This window comes from Benincasa hispida, chromosome 6, assembly GCF_009727055.1.
Source record: "Benincasa hispida cultivar B227 chromosome 6, ASM972705v1, whole genome shotgun sequence".
In the NCBI taxonomy this organism is placed as follows: Eukaryota; Viridiplantae; Streptophyta; class Magnoliopsida; order Cucurbitales; family Cucurbitaceae; genus Benincasa; species Benincasa hispida.
This window is the reverse complement of record NC_052354.1, coordinates 5407838-5427518: the sequence shown is the minus strand read 5'-3', so window position 1 is coordinate 5427518 and position 19681 is coordinate 5407838. Positions and strand designations below refer to the sequence as shown.

The window sequence follows — 19681 nt, the reverse complement described above, 5'->3', positions numbered from 1 at the left end:
GGACAGGAAGCTATCTCTCTCAACCATAAATTTCATGCATTAATTACTTTGTCCCATTACCTGGCTCAGGACTTGGGGATTCAAACCAAAAGAAATATCTATAAATGTACAGTAATAAAATATCTATCTATATATATATTTTCATTATGGCCGCTTTGTGACAATTGAATTATACTCATTTTGACAATTTAAATCCACTTTATTATATAATCTTCCCACTTTTTTTAAATTGAGAATCATGTCATGAAGTAATCCTTTCCAAGTTGTCAAAATGAGTTTAGCTTAATGATACTGACATGTTAGGTGGGAGGTTCAGTCCTCCACCCCATAATTGTTATACTAAAAAAAAAATTCTTTTCGAAGTTGTATTTATTGTTAAGGCATATTTAATAATTATCTATATACTGTTGGATAAGTATTTGATTTTTAAAAGTTAAATTTATAAATATTACCTTTGCCATAAAAATTTTTCGACTTAGGTTTATTATTGTTGTTTCTAGTTGGATTCACAACTTTTACAAGATAGTATCACTATCTCTATCTCTCAAAACTCTATGTTTGACTTTACAAATGAACTTGTGGGTTTTTATGAAAAGAGTGCAGAGTTGTTTAGATTGATTACTGTTACCAATCCAAACCACCCTAGCTAAACTGTATGAAAATATGTTTTGATAGCAAGGAGACTTGTTTGTTCTAGGGTGTTAAAAAACTTGTTCAAGGATTTAAGTATTGTTTAGATTTTTTATGGATACTGTGGATTGATTATTTTTTAATGTTATTGTGCTTTTCTACTGAATGATTATCAATGCATGCTAAGTTAAAATTTCAATTCGATAGATTGTATGAATTTTGGATCATTGTTAAGCTACTATAAAAATAGTTAGGTTGATAATGAAAATTGATTATGACTTTGCTTAATGTCATGCTTTTTAATTTTATTTCAATAGATTAGTAATCAATTAGGATTGTATGAAAAAAGATTCACTACAACAATATGGACATTCTGACACATGAACATTAGCAAATTTGGAGAGAAGAAAAAAAATAGCCATTAAAATAAAAAACACGTGTTTCTGGTAGGAAAAAAAAATGGAGTTTTTCAGAGTTTTTGAAATTTATGACAGTTTTTTTGTGTCATTTATCCGTGGCTAAAAGAAGTCATTATATATAGGAAAATGAAAAAAATGTGCGATTTTGGTGGAAAAATACGAATCAATTTGAATTTTTCAACTATCATGAAAGTTTTTTCATGTCACCAATTTATGACTAGAACTAACTGTCGCTAAAGAGTGATATTCTTTAGAGTCATTAAATTGAAAAAATAAAAATTGGGTTTTGAGGGGAAAAAAAAAAGAATTTTGAATTTTTAGATATCTATGATTGTTTTTTAGTGTTATGTATATATGACTTGAATTGATTATCAATAAAGAGCCATGGACAAGAAAACTAGTTAACATATTATGTTAATTATTTAAAATAGAAAAATATTAAAAGCGCTTAGTAAATTTTAATCTTAATATTAAATTTGTGTAATTTAATTATATGAGCCAAAGTAGACTGATAGCTCTTTTTTAAGAGCTATAAATCCTAGCTTAACTTAAGCTCGTTAGTAGATTTTTAATGTTAATTATCATATTTTGTAAGTATCGAGCAACCAAGAGGTAGAATCGAGCATTTGGAGCCAAATGGGGTTAATTTGAAGGAATTTGGATCCATTTGAGCATCCAGGCTTCAAAGGAGTAAAAATGACCATACTGCTCCTAACATGAGCGTTGCAACGCTCATCAATCCTCCAGCTCAACTGCAGTCCAACGATAAAAGGTAGTAGCTGCCGATACAGGGTAGCTTTATGCTATCCCTATGAAGGAATGAAATATCATGCAACGGAAGACTTTAGAATCAATAAGCACTTAAACTACATTTAATTTGAGTCTTAAGCATGTTGTTCATATGATATTCAGAAGAGGGTTTGAAACACATATTACCTTTGAAGATTTTCTTCACAAATTCAGCTGAAATCCACCAAGTTAGAGCTTAAAACATCAAGAGGACTACCACCGGGATCTTCTCTACTATTCTCAAGCTGGAAGGTGTGGTGGAAACACTAAATCAAGTTGAATTGATGAAGAACAAATGAGGGGTATGTAGGGTTTTTAGGTTATCACTTCAACAAGTATAACTCAGATTGCATAATGAACTCCATGCATAGAGCTTCTATATAAGTAGAATTCATGGAAATATATAGGGTTGCATGGTGGATAGCTTCAGCTTGAAGATTATTACAAGAAGGTATTGGATTTTGTCGATAATCCATCAAGAAGTGGTTAGTGGATTTTTCTAAAAAATTGGAAAAATCCATAACTTAAAATGATTTCAAAAATCATTTTTTTTAATTTTTTTCATTTTATTTTTATATTAGTTTTATAAAATTAATTAAAAAAACAATTAATTTAAATAAAACTAACTTTAATTGATTTAAAAAAATATTAATTTAATATCTAAATATTAAATTAATAAAATATCAATATTACCAATAAATCAATTTTTATTTAAATCATAATTTAAATATTAATTGATTTTCCAATTTCGTTTAATTTAATTTGTATCATATACAATCAATCGAAAAACCCCTAAAATTTGATTTCGAAACTTTCAAATTCATAACTCTAATTTCATACATCAATACTCAATTCGTTATTCCAATTTAATGAGCCAGTAAACGGACCTAATGGACCTACAGATCATGAGCTCCAACGATCTGTAATTAATTAGTTAAAACTCTTTAATCGAATTAATTACTATTCATTAACTATCAAGACACACCACTATAGCTCGATAGTTGCACTCTTCTCACTATAGATATATTTCGATCCATATAAACCGTAATCAGTAAGTCGATCCTTCACAGGTCATTCGTAATTACAGCTGGGTCAAAATTATCGTTTTACCCCTATAAATACATCTTATTCCTTAAGTTCCCGTTGACCCCCCAATGAACAATTTTGATTCATAATACAACTTATGAATCATGTCATTCTCTATCATGAGAAGGCGGGGCCCCGGTTGTTCAAGACCTGGAATCAACACTTAAGAGAACAACCTATCTACTAACCCTAAAATGGGTAGGAGGAAATTCTATCTTGCAGGGCTATGTCCCTAGCTATCCATCCGGTCTTATCCCCAAAATGGAAGGCTTATTGAGCAGTGTTGTTGGACTACTCTCACCCATGCATATCAAAGGATAATCCTGAATAAATAGGAGTTCATAGCTAACTCAGGATTAAGATCGAGTTATCCTAGGTTACTTAAGTATGAAATAGTCAGTTTTAATAGTAAACGGGCATTATAAAGAAAATTGACTATTTCGTGGTCTAGTCTATATGCAAACTCATTGTATAGGATGCTCCCACACATATGTCTCTACATGAATGATCTGTGGATCACATCATTTGTATTACCTATACAAAATGGGCTGCATCCAATAGTGTTACTTGGATGAGATACCTAATTTCATCCATATACTTATAGACCATTTAGATTATATACTATTAACTTGATCCTGTTTATGTCACCACATAAAGTTAAAGTATTCATACTATAGTCATGGATATGTTTATTGGATTTTCATAATAGAATGCAAAATAAAAAATTTTATTGAATAAGATACTCAATAATATTTTATTGATAAATAGAATGTTTAACACAAAATTTATGAACTGCGAGTTCTAGGACATTTCCAACACCCTAGCGTTGCAATGCTACGGGATTTAACGGAGATCCCAACGTGCACGCACGCACCTCTTGCGCAACCAAGCGTCAGGCCAATGTTGCATCGCTCGCCCAACGCTCGAAGGCCATCTGTGTAATAGCATTGCAATGTTTTCCCTAACGTTGCAACGCTCCAACGATTTCTATATATACTCTCTTCTATTTTAGGTCAAATGTTATGTTGGATTTTATGGAGGCCGATGAGAGACCTAGTTTTCTTCCTTCCTCTTTATCTTTTAAGCATCAATAGGTTAGATTTTTTTTTTATTTTCTTTTGGATTGTAAACGATGGATTGGATCTTCCTCTTCGATTTGTCTATGGATTGCTCGAGGTAACATTTTCTATCTAACTCTTAATTCTTTGCTAATTTCTTGAGAAATTTGTATTCTTGAATGAATGGCATGTTGAATTTGTATCTTCTTTGAATTCGATTTAATTTCTAAAAGCATGATTGTGAGGTTGAATGTTCATGCATAATCGTGCATGGCTAATCTATTTTTAGTTACGTCAGGTTCTTACCCGAATGTCTAGCTAAAAACAATCAAGCAACATTAGTTAATTGTATTTGATGGCTATTCCTAGGATGTATGAATTGCTAGGTTTGAAGATAAAATTGGTTAAATAAACATGGCTTTCCTGGCAATTAACCAACATAATAAAACCCTCGAACATAATGCATATGTTTTTAATTCTATATGGACGCTATCAAACACAATTGATGCTTAGGATACTCCCTAGGTTCGATCTTTGCTTGTTGTCTACCTTTGTAGAGACTAGTTAGATCACATCGTGCGAGTGGTTGTGTACGCATGAATTAGTTGCATGTTTAAGTTACAGAAGTCAAGGATAGAAATTGCATTGAATGACTCTAGAAACTAGATAGACAGATCCTAGTTTAAATTTATCCTTTGCAATTTAATTTCTTGCATGTTTTCATTTTTTTTTTCAAAACTAAAACCCCAGTTTTTACTACTTTCAATAATTGAATTTAGCTTAAGAGAAGATTCAATCATGGCCTCCCTGTGGTTCGACCCAATACTTGCCGCTTATGCTACTTGTTTGTATAAGAATTAGGTTTTGGTGATTTATAAATATTTTTGTTTCAATTTGAAGTCAATTAACGACATCGATTTTCGATATCCGAACATAGACTTAGGTTTACACCTCATTTGGGATCGAATTTGAAATAATAAAAACACGTTGTAAGAAATTTTTTTATTTAATGGGTATCTGTTTTTAAATTTTAATTGATTCAATTTTTTAATGATAATTATTTTTCTTATAATTTTATCAAATAATTTCAAGTAAAGAAAATTAGTTGAAATTTCAATTAATCAAATAAAATTTAAAATGTATATTTTAATAAAATTTAGATTAATATCAATATGAAAATAATTGAAATAGAAAGTCTTAGTTTAGGTTTGTTCCATCTTTCCATATTTTTTTTTGTAACATCCTGAGTTCTAGATAAATTGGGTTTATTATCTTAAATTATTGGCTTTAATCTCCCTTAAATTTTTGGATTTTGAAGTCAATTTAAAACAATTGAGGGAATAGTTAATTCTATGTGTACTTAAAATGATTAAATATTTGGAAGTAGGGGTGTGCATCGGTCGGTCGACGTTGATTTTGAGAGAAAATCAACACCGAAACCAACCCGGAAAAGTGTGTGAAATCCGATCGACGGTCGTTCGGCTTTTTCGATTTTTTGTGTGTATGTGTGTCTCTCTCTCTTTCTCTCTCTCTCTTTTTTAACAAGCAAAGCCAAGGTGAATGAAAATAAAATATGAATTTGGCGTCTAAGGGGTGCATCGTATTTCTTGATGTGATAATTTTTTTTTTGTATTCAAGAGATACATGTCAAATGAGTTTTTAAGGCTCTTGTCAAGATAAGAACATCTCCTTTGAGCATGAAGAATATTTTGTACTATGTATTATGAGTGTTATATTTTGACTATGTGATATGATCAATGAGAGTTTTGTTGGATTGTTAGTAGATGGAAATGTAATGACATCAATATTTTGAATCTTTATGATGTTTGATAAGTTCGGAAGATTGCAAATATTAATAAGGTATAACTTATGAATATTGTTATAATTGTTGACATTGATGTGTTGAGTTGAGTTCTAAAATCAATAATATTATTATCTTTTTTTTTTTTTTTTTTACTAAAGATTGGACAAACACATTGAAACGAGGAAACCACTAAACAAGTTCTTTATATGTATTCTTTTGTTGGAATAGTGTTAGCACTTGATGTATTTAGTTTCTAGTCAGGGAAAATTTGTCACCAAATATGGGGCCAAATAAAATTTAACCATTTCTACCAGATTTTGTGGTAGTGGTAGCACAATTCGAACACAGGGAACTTAATAATTTTTCAATTAAACAGTTTACAGTTCGAGTTAACGGGAGGGGGAGGGGGAGGGGAGGAGGTAGTGAGATTGATTGATTGCAAGAAGTTTAAATTGCATAAAATAAACCCACAAAGTAAAAATCCAGAAATTATGTGAGAAAGCCTAGCTTAGGTTATTATGAATTTCCCTATTCAACCTTGAACATCAAATTCTCATTACTGGAATTAAGTAATTGCTTACACCTAACCAAAATAATTAGAAAGCTAATTAATCATCCTAGTCAACTAATTAGTCCAATTCGAATCGATGGAAAGCATGCAAATTCAAATTCAAACTAATTGCATTTAGTTCTAAGGCAATGTTGAGGTTGAATATATAATTTTTCAAGCGCCTAATTATTGTTCGCTTCAATCCTAGGTTGGTTAGAACAATACTTATCTTATTCAATTCGCAAGTTACCTTAACCTATCGTTTTATACGGATCAACATACAATTAAGTGTCACAAATTATACATTAATCAAAAGTAGTAATCATACAATCCCTAGGCATACGATGATATGATAATATTCGATTAAAAACAGAATTGAATCTGACTACTACAATATATAATCCGATTAAAAAACTCACAAGTACATAAAAATAGAGGGGAAAAAAAATCCTAAAACTCAATCTAGAATGAGATATCTTAGCCCATAATCAACATGTGATGGACATCAAGGAGTTGTTTTGATACATGAGTAGACCAAAAAGATGGAGAAAACAGAGAGAAATCGTGCTCAAATCGGCTAGATTTGGCAGATCCAAACCCTATGTGGCAGAATGAAGTATTTATAAAATCGGGATGGTGCCGCAGTGTTGACAGGAATTTGCATGAGATGGACTTCTACCTTTACCTTGTCGAGCATGGCATGTAGAGCACCGCAATGCTATGTAGGCAGGGGCAAAAATATCATTCTTCACTTTTTCTTTCTCTGTTGATGCAATTTAGCTTTGCTTTAGCTCATTTAGCTCTATTTCGTCATTAACGCCCAACTTTACCTCTTAGATACTCGAAACCTATAAAATAACCAAATAAACATGTAAAATCTAGGAATAATCCATAATTAAGTGGAGCAAGATAACACATTTTCTGTATCATCAAACACCTCCAACTTAATTTTTGATCATCCCGAGCAAGGTAGAATGAAGCACACAGTCACTCAAATATATGCTCACTCAAATTGCATGGTTCGTTACTCAAGTTTCAACAAACTCCTAGAATTTAACTTGTAATCAACAATGAAATCAATTCATAATCAGTTAATGGAGTACAATTTAGAACTAATTCTAAACTTATTCATAGAAAAGTAAGTTCAAAACCTTTCTAATTAAGTTCTAGAAAGTTGGAATACTTTTAATTGACTCTTAATTTGTTTTTCCCTACACTGGCTCATGACTAACTATAAAGTGCCAAAAACAACAAAGCAGTAATATGTCAACTGAGGTACTTGAAATTAAACTCTAAGGCCTTAAACTTGCATTTATTTGACCTAGGGGCATTAGCTTATCAATGCAAAGAACTATACTTACTCTTTTCTCGTGAACGTTCTAATTAATCACAGTAAAGATAACTCTTTCTATCCTTAGACATGCATAATATTATCAGTGGAACATTTATCAGCTGACTTTTAAGATGGCATATAAATCACTTTTACTCCTCAGTATTACAATACAACCTGTCATGTAAGACACTATATAGTTTGTGGGCCCTTTCGGAGTGATAACAAAAAATACAAGCTAATTAGTACAATTCTAAGCATGCAAGACTTAATATAGGCAGACAAAGAACTTAAACGTTCATGAAAAGTACAATTTTTTTAAAAAAAGGAGCTAAAAATCATAATTATTCATCTCAAACATCATATTATACAAGATGAATCATAAGAGAGTGTGTCCTCAACTAGTCATAATAATGAACCACACAACATGAGTAAAAATCCATACATAGCATAAAAACAAAATAGCCCGAGATTAGATGCTCAAGGGCTCCAGTCAAAACATAGACATCCTTCACCCCCAACTTAAAATCTAACATTGTCCCCAGTGTGATAAAGAAAAGAAAATAAGGGACAAAAATAAAAGTTAAACAGGAGTCTTCCCTGAAATTTTGGTACATTGGATGTTGGTGATATCTAGCTCAACTAAGAATGATTCTCTCCATCTTTTCAAGAACAACAGAAACCTAAATATCAAGAAAAATGGAATGAATTAAGCTCAATAAAAATAAAAGTAAATAGAAAAGAATCCTACACTAAGAAAGCAATAAGGAATATAAATCTTGGCAGCCTCCAGGTAGCAGAATTTTTTTAAAGTCGTTATGCTCGACTCGACTTGGCTTCATCATCCATATCCATCGCCAATCATCGAGTCACCATCTCCTACCCCCAAATTAGGAGGTTTGTCATCATCTTGAAAACTAATAGTACTCGAACAAATAGGTTTAGTGGTAATGAGGATATCATTAATAAAATTTTTTTCAAATTTTCCTCCCTTTTCAATTTGCAGGGATCCTTTGTCCACATTGATCACAACTTTAGTTGTATTAAGAAAGGGTCTCCCTAATAGAACAGATAAATTAGAGGGAGGGGAATGAGCATTCACATCGATTACATAAAAATGAGCAAGAAATGATAGACCATTAACTCTAATCAGCATATCTTGAACTAATCCTAGTGTTCGAACAAGGGAGTGGTCAGCTAACTGCACCCAAATATCAGAATGATCCAAAATATGAGACAGGAACCAAAGAAAAGAGAGGAAAGCATGATATTTATAGCATACCCTAAATTAAACATGGCATGCTAAGTTTTCTAGTTTCTATCAAACAAGTTACAGAAAACGTACCTGGGTCATCATGTTTAATGGGTTGGAAGAACTACCTTCTTCTTTCCATAATCTTCTTTCCTTTCTTCGGCAGGACCTCAACCTAAATTTTCTTGCCCTTTATAGTAAGGCTCTTGTCACTAGAAGACGGTAGAAAATGTGCTCAACTTCTTTAGCAACAGTAAACCTGCTATGGAACAGAGCAACACGAACATAAGAAGTTAAATTCATAGGTGGATTGGAACATACCCCACATCTTCTAGGTGAGTTGATCATTCTTCCTCGACATCCTCTGTGAAGGAATAGAATTCATCAATGGAAGTGCATGAATATGTGTGCCATCAAAATTCGTTTTGGAAGATCTTGAAAAACAGAGAAATTATAATAAAACAAGATAAACATAAAGATTCATAAGCATGCTTTAAAAGAGAAGAGGAACATACTCCCTTGAAATGTTGGGGTTGATCCCTTAAATCTCGTGGGTCCTGTAGTTTGTAATTGTACTGTACAAACGATTTATTTAATAAAATCTGAGGAATTTTATTCAACATTTAGTAGCATTGACCCACAAACCAATACACTAACATCCAAGATTATCTTCAATAGCTTAAACACGTATGAAGAGACATATAGGTGGATTATGTTTAAGTGATAACCTAAATGGTATGTAGTAGATAGATAAGACTGAGTACCTTATACTAGTGACATTACGAACATGACCCGCTTTGTAGATGTTACAATTGTTGTAAAGTGCTACAAATGATCCGATCCTGATCATTCATGTAGAGACATGTGAGCGGGGGTGTTCTATACAAAAGGGTTTGCATAAGACCGGACCACGAAATGAATAGTCTCATTATATAAGGCCGTTAATAATAGAGACTTACTTTTCAGCCAGGATGACCATAGGTGACATGAACTGAATCTTGAGTGAGTTATGAATTCCGGCCAATGAAGGAGGTCCTTTGATTTGTATGGCTGTGAGTGGCTAGATCGCTAACTCAAAAACCTACCATTTTGGGAATTCGTCTGTTTGGAGAGCTGGGAACACAGATACACAAGATGAAATTCACTACTTCCATAATGTCGGGGTAAGTAGATAAATTGCTTCCTTACGGACTAATTTCGGGGCTTGAACAATGTGGCGCCACATCCTCTCTTTGCCTGAGAGGAGTTTGGTCATAGTTGGACTATAACTTAGTGTTCATTAGAGGGATCAGTGGTACTTAAGAAGTTAGATGTAACTATAGGGGCAAAACGATAATTTTTTCCAAGTTGTACTTATGAGCAATTTGTGCAAGGTCATCGTACTATTGGCTGGTTATATCCAATGGACATAAATATATATATGTAGTGTGAATAGGGCAGCTGTCCATCTTTAGTAGAGTGACCGACAGTTAATGGATGCTAGATAATTTAATTAAAGAAGTTTAATTAATTATCTAAGTACCATTGAAGTTTCAATCTACAGGTCCATAAAGTTCCCTCTGTTGCTCAATAGAGATTATTGAGAATTAATTTTGGATTAATTTGAATTGTTCAAATTAATATAGGGAATTAATTATATATGATATAATTAATTTAAATTAATTATATGTGATATAATTACTATAATGTATTTGATACATTATAATATAAAGTTTATTTTGAGAGAAATTAAATATTTGAATATGATTCAAATACTAGTTATATGTATGAGATTCATATTGTTAACTTTAATATAAATTAGATTTATATTAAATACCATGAATTATTGGGAGTATTGAAACTATAGATTATATTATATTTGATATAATGTAAACTATAGACTACGTGCTATATTTGATATAACATATAGTTATCTAATAAGTTTGTTATTATATATTATTTATTTATTAAATTAAATTAAAATTTATTTAAATTAAAGGGAGGGAGTTACAACTTCCCTCCCCTTAATACTCTAAAAAATATCGTGACAGTGGGAGTTGGGATTTGACATTTTTTCATCTTCTTCATAGAAGAGATCATAGTGAAGGTTCTGTGAGATTCTCCCAACTCAATTACTCTTGCAAGAAAATTGTCAACCCCTAAGGAGAGTACAAAAGAAAATCTTGTGGTGGTGCCATTTTGGTTTGTTGTTTGTGATCGTTCGTGGAGAGGAGATCGTGAAGAATTATTGGCTTCAAGGGTAAGTGTGACTGAACCCTAATTTCTTCTCTTTAATTTTGAGGCATGTTGTAGTTTTTTTTTTTTTTAATAGAATGCATGATTAGGTTATGCAATTTCAGTTTTCGATGAAATTAAAAATTGGGATCGATCCCTGCTTCTACATCGAACTTCACCATTCCCTTCATGAAGACCTTTATCAATGCTTCCTCCTCCACAACCTTACGAACAACCACGAACAACCACGAACTAAGAAAATCTCCTTCGAACTTAAAGCTTCTTCCAAGAACACGATTAATCACCAAGATACCACCACTAGACTTTCCTTGTTATTTTTAGGACAAGAAATAGGATGGTGGGATCCTTCTTGTTTTGATAGATCAAAGAGAAGAATCCAACCAGATTTCTATAGTTAGTGTTGACAAGAGATTTTTTTTTTCTTCTGTTTTTCTATAACTCTTATAAAATCACAAAGAAGTGATGGATTGAGAGGTGATGAATGGAGAGGGAGATATAACTCCTTTCCATTTTGTGTAAAATAACTCCCATGGGAATTATTCTAATTTTTATATTATCCAAATAATATATTAAATCTAATTTAATATATAATTAAATAATAATATTAATTAACTGTTAATTAATTAATTAATAATTAAATATCACATATTTTATTTAATTAGAATCAAATTCAAATAATATCCTCCCACATAACCGTTTTAATATGAATCTCATTCATATTAATTTTAATCTATAGTTTTAATATGAATCTTATGCAAATATATCTCTCATGTAACCTATAATTTTAATATGAATATCATTCACATTAATTATAACCTATAGTAATTATATGAATACCATTCATAAAGTTAATATTTGAATCTTATTCACATATACTACTCTCATATAATATAGTATAATTTTGAATCTCATTCAAAATTAACTTTATATTATAACGTATCTATATACATTATATTAATTTGAATCTTATTTAAACATTTATCTCTCTCATATATATAATATTAATTATAAATCATATTTATAATTAACTATATACTATAATGTATCAATATACATTATCCTTTATATTAATCACATTAATATAAATCACACTTCTATATCCTTTAAATAATTTGAACAATTCAAATTATTCCAAAACCATTTATTCCTTGTGTTTATCCTTAGTGAGCTTGCAAAGGGGCCTAATGGATCTACAAGCTAGAAGCTCCAATGATACAATATTAATTAATTAAACTCTTTAATTAAATTAATCAACATTCATTAATTGCAGGTCGCTCCACTAAAAACCCACAATTGCACTTTTCACATTGAAGATATATTTCTGTGTCCACGGATATAACCAATCAACAGTGAATCGGCCCTTCAAGAATCGCTTGTAATTACAATAAAGTAAAATTACCATTTTACCTCTATAATTATAACTAACTTCTTAAGTTCCACTGATCTTCTAATGAACAATCTGTTTATGGTCCTACATAAACAAAACCCTCTCGAGCTAGTGAGAGGAAGGGGTCCCATTGTTCAAGATCCAGAGTCAGCACTTAGGATGAAGGAATGAATACTTCATAATCAATAAGCACTTAAACTACATTTAATTTGAGTTTTAAGCATGTTGTTCATATGATATTCATAAGAGGGTTTGAAACACATATCACCTTTAAAGATTTCCATCACAAATTCAGCTAAGATCCACCAAGATAGAGTTTGAAACTTCAAGAGGACTACCACCAAGATCTTCTCTATTATGCTCAAGCTAGAATGTGTGGTGGAAACACTAACTCAAGTTGAACTGATGAAGAACAAGTGAGAGGTTTGTAGGGTTTTCAGGTTATCACTTCAACAAGTATAACTCAGAATGCTTATCTTTTCTTCATGCATGGAACTTCTATATATAGGTAGAATTCATGCAAATGTATAGGGTTGCATGGTAGGTAGATCCAGCTTGAAGATCTTCACCAAAATGAAATTAGAATTTGGTGATATTCCATCAAATGTGGTTACTGGATTTTTTCCAAAAATTGAAAAAATTCATTAACTTAAAATGATTTCAAAAATAATTTTCATTTAGCTTTATAAAATTAATTAAAAATAATTATTAAATAAAACTAATTTTAATTGATTTTTAATTAAATTTTTTAATAAGAAAATATTAATTTAATATCTAAATATTAAATTAATAAAATATCAATATCACCAAATAAATCAATTTTATATTTAAATCATAATTTAAATATTAATTGATTTTCTAATTTTTTTAATTTCGATTAAACTAAACGTTTTTAATTGTATCATATACAATCAATCGAAAACCCTAAAATTGAATTTGAACATTTCAAATTTATAACTCTACAAATCAATACTCAATTTGTTATTCCAATTTGATGAGCTAGTAGAGGGACCTAATGGACCTACAAATCATGAGCTCCAACGATCTGTAATTAATTCGTTAAAACTCTTTAATCGAATTAATTACTATTCGTTAACTATCAGGACACACCACTATAGCTCGATAGTTGCACTCTCCTCACTGTAGATAAATTTCTGTTCATATAAACCATAATTAGTAAGTCGATCCTTCACAGGTCATTTGTAATTACAGTTGGGTCAAAATTACCGTTTTACCCTTGTAAGTACATCTTGTTCCTTAAGCACCCACTGACCCTCTAATGAACAATTTATTATTCATAATACTATTTATGAATCATGTCCTTCTCTATCATGAGAAGGCAGGGCTCCGATTGTTCAAGACCTAGAATCAACACTTAAGAGAATAACCTATTTGTTAACTTTAAAATGGATAGGAGTAAATTTCATCTTGTAAGGCTATGTCCCCAGCTATCCATCCGGTCTTATCCCCAACATGGGTGGCTTATTGAGCAGTGGTGTTGGACTACTCTCACCCATGCAGATCTAAGGATAATCCCGAATAAACAGGAGTTCATAGCTAGCTCAGGATTAAGATTGAGTTATCCTAGGTTACTTAAGTATGAAATAGTTAGTTTTAACAGTAAACGGTCGTTATAAAGAAAAGTGACTATTTTGTGGTTCAGTCTATATGCAAACTCATTGCATAGGATGTCCCAACTCGCATGTCTCTACATGAATGGTCTATGGATCACATCATTTGTATTACCTATACAAAATGGGCCGCATCCAATAGTGTTACCAGGATGAGATACCCAATTTCATTCATATACTTATAGATTTTTTAGGCTATATACTATTTACTTGATCGTGTTCATGTCACCACATAAAGTTAAAGTATTCATACTATAGCTATGGATATGTTTATTGGATTTTCATAATAGAATGTAAAATCAACAAATTTATTGAATAAGATACTCAATTATATTTTATTGATAAATAGAATGTTTAACACAAAATTTACGAACTGCGAGTTCTAGAACATCCTCAACAATCTCTGGGCTAAAACTCCAGTGAGAAAAAATATATACAATAAAATGTTGAGAATCATAAAGGAAAAATACAATAAACTAGGGTATCTCTAATACCATAGATATTCTCCCACTTGCCCTAGATTACGTTGCTCGGAGTCCTAGTCCAACCAAGTGGCCCTCAAACACTTTAGTCGAGAGGGTATTCGTAAATGGATCAATAAGATCATCTTTAGAGGCTATCTTCATGTCGATCACGTCTCTTCGGTGTACTATCTCTCTAATGAGATAGTAATTTCTCTCAATATGTTTTCCATGTTTGTGACTCCTTAGTTCTTTTGAATTGGCAACAACACCATTATTGTCATAATATAGTGTGATAGGTAGGTGCATATCTGGAACTACTTCCAAGTCAGCCAAGAATTTGCATAGCCATACTGCTTCTTTAGCAGCTTCACATATGGCTACGTATTCTACTTCCATTGTTGAGTCAGCGATACAACTTTGCTTAATGCTTCTCCAAACTATACCTCTTCCATTGAGAGTGAAAATTGATCCTGAAGTAGATTTCCTTGGATCCACGTCAGTTTGGAAATCAGAACCAGTGTATCTTGTAAGGATCAAATCCTTAGGTCCATACAAAAGCATATAGTCCCTTGTTCTTCTTAGATACTTGAGGATGTTTTTTCCAACAGTCCAATGACTTTATCCTAGATTGAATTGAAATCTACTGATGATTCCAACTGCAAAACATATGTTAGAATGTGTACATAATATTGCGTACATCAAACTCCCAACTGCAGATGCATATGGAACTCTTGTCATTTCTTCAACATCTTGAGATGTCTTAGGACACCGTTCCTTTGACAAATGAATGTCTAAAAGGTAACATACTTTTTTTTGGAATTTTCATATTATTGACAACATTTTGTCAATATAAGATGCCTGAGATAGTGCTAGGGTTCTATTCTTTCAATTCCGAAAGATTTGTATTCCTAGAACGTATTGAGCATCACCCAAATCTTTCATTTGGAATTGTGTTGCTATCCATCTCTTTACGTCAGCAAGGAAGCTTGCCTCCTTCCCAATAAGCAAGATATCATCAACATAAAGAACTAACAATGCTACAGTTTTGTTGACTATCTTCTTGTATACACAAGGTTCGTCAACATTTTGTTCAAAGCCATAAGATTTGATCGTAGTATCAAATCTTATATTCCATGATCTTGAAGCTTGTTTTAACCCATAAATGGATCCTTTAAGCTTACAAACTTTATATTCCTGTCCTTGTTCGATGAAACCTTCTGGTTGAGGCATAAAAATACTTTCATTAAGATGGTCTTTTAGGAAAGCTGTCTTGACATCCATTTGCCCTATTTCAGATACATAATATGTGGTAATGGATAGAATTATTCTAATCGATTTTATCATGGCAACAGGAGAAAAAGTTTCTTCATAATCAACTTCTTCTCTTTGGGTAAAACCTTTTGCCATGAGTCTGGCTTTATAGGTTTGCACCTTGCCAGTTTGGTCTCATTTTCTTTTGTAAATCCATTTGCAACCTATAGGTTTAACCCCATATGGTTGATCTACAAGTTTTTAGACAAAGTTGAAGTACATAGACTTCATTTCAACGTCTATGGTTTTTATCCACTATTCCCTATCAACATATTCCATTTCCTTTTTAAAGGTTAATGGATCCTCTAAACCATTATCATGTATGATGTTTTAAGTTTCTATTAAACCCATATAGCATTCAGGTTGCTGAATAACCTTCCCACTACGTCGAGGCAGACTCAACTCATGAGACGGACGTGACGGGACAACAACAGTTGTTGATGAACCAGCTTGATCAACAACTCTTTTTTATGTTTCTGTAGCATCTTTGGCCATTTCTTGTAATATTAGTTTACTACAAGGTAGATGATTTTTAATATGATATTCTTCCAAGAATGTAACATTTGTCAATACAAACACTTTGTCTTCTTGGGGATCATAGAATCGTCCTCCTTTTGTTTCTCTAGGGTGTCCTACAAAGAGGCATAATTTCGAACGTGTTTCCAGTTTCTTAGGATTTTGTACCAACATGTGTGCTAGACAACCCCATATACGAAAATGACGTAAACTAGTTTTTCGTCCTTTCCATAATTCATACCATGTTTCTAAAACACTTTTTGAAGGAACAACGTTTAAAATATATACTGCAGGCTATACTGCAAACCCTCAAAAGGATTGAGGTAACTAAGCATAACTCATCATTGATCGGACCATGTCTAACAAGGTTCGATTTCTCCTTTCTGCAACACCATTTTGTCGTGGTATTTCAGGTGGTGTGAGTTGGGATTGAATTCCATGATCTACCAGATAGTTATGGAATTATAAATCCATATACTCATCATCTCGATCAGATCGAAGTGTTTTAGTTCTTTTACTAAACAAATTTTTTGTCTCGGTCTTAAATTCTTTGAACTTTTCAAGAGTTTCAGCTGTCTCCGTCTTAAATTCTTTGAACTTTTCAAGAGCTTCATACTTGTGACTGATTAGGTAAATGTAGCCATATCTCGAGTAATCATCAATAAATTTGACAAAATACTGATAACCTCCTTGTGCTTTTACACTCATTGAACCACATAGGTTTGAATGTATAAGTTCGAGAGGTTCTTTGGCACGAAGTCCTTTGTTAGAAAAATATCTTTTTATCATTTTTCCCTCAAGACATGATTTACATGGAGGTAAAGAACTATCTTCTAACTGACTTAGATGACCATTTTTTACTAATCTCTCAATCCTGTTGAGATTAATGTGACCAAGTCTGAGGTGCCAAAGATAGGCGTCAGGAGAATTTTTTTGTTTTTTATTTTGAGTCTCAGCCATTTTATATATCTCTATATTTAGAATGCCCTTTGCTTCAGTTGGTTTTAATATGTACAAGTTTTTTTTCAAGTCTTGCAGAACAAATATGAACACCTCTTGAAAAAACAAACATTTCATTAGATTCAAAAGATATTTTGTACGTATTTTCTAGCAGACAGGAAATGGAGATTAAGTTTCTTCTCATCATAGGTACATAATACACATTCCTAAGTAAGATGAAAGACTCTCCAAAAAATAGCTTGACATCTCCCACTGCATAAGCTAAAATGACTTCACCCGTTCCGACCACGAAAGTCATTTTCTATTCAGAAAGTTCTCTCCAAGAACTAGTTTCCTGTAGAAAAGTGCAAACATGATTAGCGGCGCCTGAATCTAATATCCAGGTTAGGTGAGTATTCTCCACTAGACATGTTTCAACTACTAGTAAATCGAATTTACCTTGTTTCACCTTTTTCCGCTTTCTTTTCCGCCAAATATTTTGGGCAGTTAAGCTTCCAGTTGCCATCTTCTCTGTAATGGAAACACTTTCCTTTGGAAGTCTTGTTTTTGTTTTTGTTTTTCTTAGCAGTGGTTTTCTTATTCCCTTTACCCTTCTTCTTCATTTGTACAAATTTATCTTTTGAAGAAGAAGAAGGAGCAGACTTCTTGTTATCAGTGGGTCTTGTTCTAGACGTCGACCCCTTAAAAAACTTCTTAGATCGAGAAATAACATTTACTTCTTTTTTTCTTAAGTTTCATCATAGACTGATATGTCTGTAACTTGTTCAAAAACGTGGTCAGATTATAAGTAATTTTTTTCATAACAACATTGGTTCTAAAAGGCAGATAACTCTCTGGGAGAGATTCCAATATTATACTTACTTGACTTATCTTATCCATCATTGTCCTATGACCCTCAGAAATATTAAAATGGACCATCATATCGAGAACATATTCTCTAACATTGGAACCATCTTTCATGCGAGTACTGTAGAAATACTTAATGGCTTCATGTCGAACAGAGGATAACAGTCGCTCGGATATCTCCTGAAGTGACAGCATTATCTCAAGGGCGGTGGGCATTACCTCATGTTTCTTATTAAGTACATTGGATATATTTGCTAAGATGTAGCCCCGAGCTTTTTCATTAGCCCTAACCCACCGATCATAAATGTCCCAAACATTTCGATTTGTTGTTGTATTGGGAACCGGAGGACATTCCTTTGTCAACATAAATCTCAAATCATCCATAACTAATATTTTATTAATGTTGGATTTCCAGTTTGAATATCTTTCACTGTTAAACTTATCGGAAGCTAGTAGTTGTATAATTGAATTCAACATTGCTGACAAAATTTAAACAAATTCTATTAAACTTTATGCATCTAAATCTAAATTTTAGCAAAAATAATAATGTACCCAATAAGTCATTATTTATTTGCAACGATACTTTTGGTTATCGTTTTCGGTCAAGATCTTTACTAACAATTAGAAATTCTTCTAAGTGTGACCCGCCATTTTCAGATCTTATAGAATGGTATGAATATGCCCCCGAGATGGAAGACAATACCCAAGACGGAACTATAAGACCCTATTCATTACTGAAGCTTGGGTTATTCCAAATCATATGTTACAACCCTCAGCGGGGATCGCCATGGATAACGACTAGCTATTGCCACTTAAAAACGACAGCAGACGCAACAAAGGAATCTCACAGTTCAAACTAATGGAAGAGGCCATAGGACAATGTTGACACATTTCCTTCACCCACTTACTATGAACTACTTCCCCCATTCACTTTGTTATTGACCCATGCAAACACTTTCCGAATAGAGTAGTCGCAGTAAAAGTGACACGAAGCCGAGCATGGATCTCACGGTATGAACTTTTGAGGATGTGAGAGCTAATAACTATATATCGAACGTAATGTTAATCTCCTATTGAAGTGTTCTAAATGTTTGGGTATCTATTTACTTAGGTTAAAAACAACTAACTTTTAAACAACCTAAGTCTATATCATTTTTATCTAAGTATAACATTTATTTTTGGATATAACCTTACGATGTCTAAGTGTTTAAACCAGTTTCAAACTTCACACCGTTCATGCAAGCTCATGAAATGAGTTAACAATGCTCAATCTTTTGGCCATAATCCCCAGGTAGGAGGTCTTACGTAAATTGTCAACTTATTTCCCCTAGCCTTAGACAGGTTTATGAACTGATTTGAGTTTGTAACAAAATTTTATAAGGTAAAAATCTATTTTAATAGTTAAAACTAGTT

At 32.2% G+C, this 19681-nt stretch overlaps 1 protein-coding gene across 1 annotated transcript; it reads right to left on the bottom strand.

Moving 5' to 3' along the window:
* Window positions 1-8507: 8507 nt before the first annotated feature.
* On the bottom strand, window positions 8508-18652 carry LOC120079919. Its single transcript, XM_039034375.1, has 2 exons — window positions 18284-18652; window positions 8508-8867 (listed from the first exon to the last, which is right to left on the bottom strand). The coding sequence occupies exons 1-2, from the start codon at window positions 18650-18652 to the stop codon at window positions 8508-8510; spliced, it is 729 nt and encodes a 242-aa protein (XP_038890303.1).
* Between the last annotated feature and the right edge of the window lie 1029 nt (window positions 18653-19681).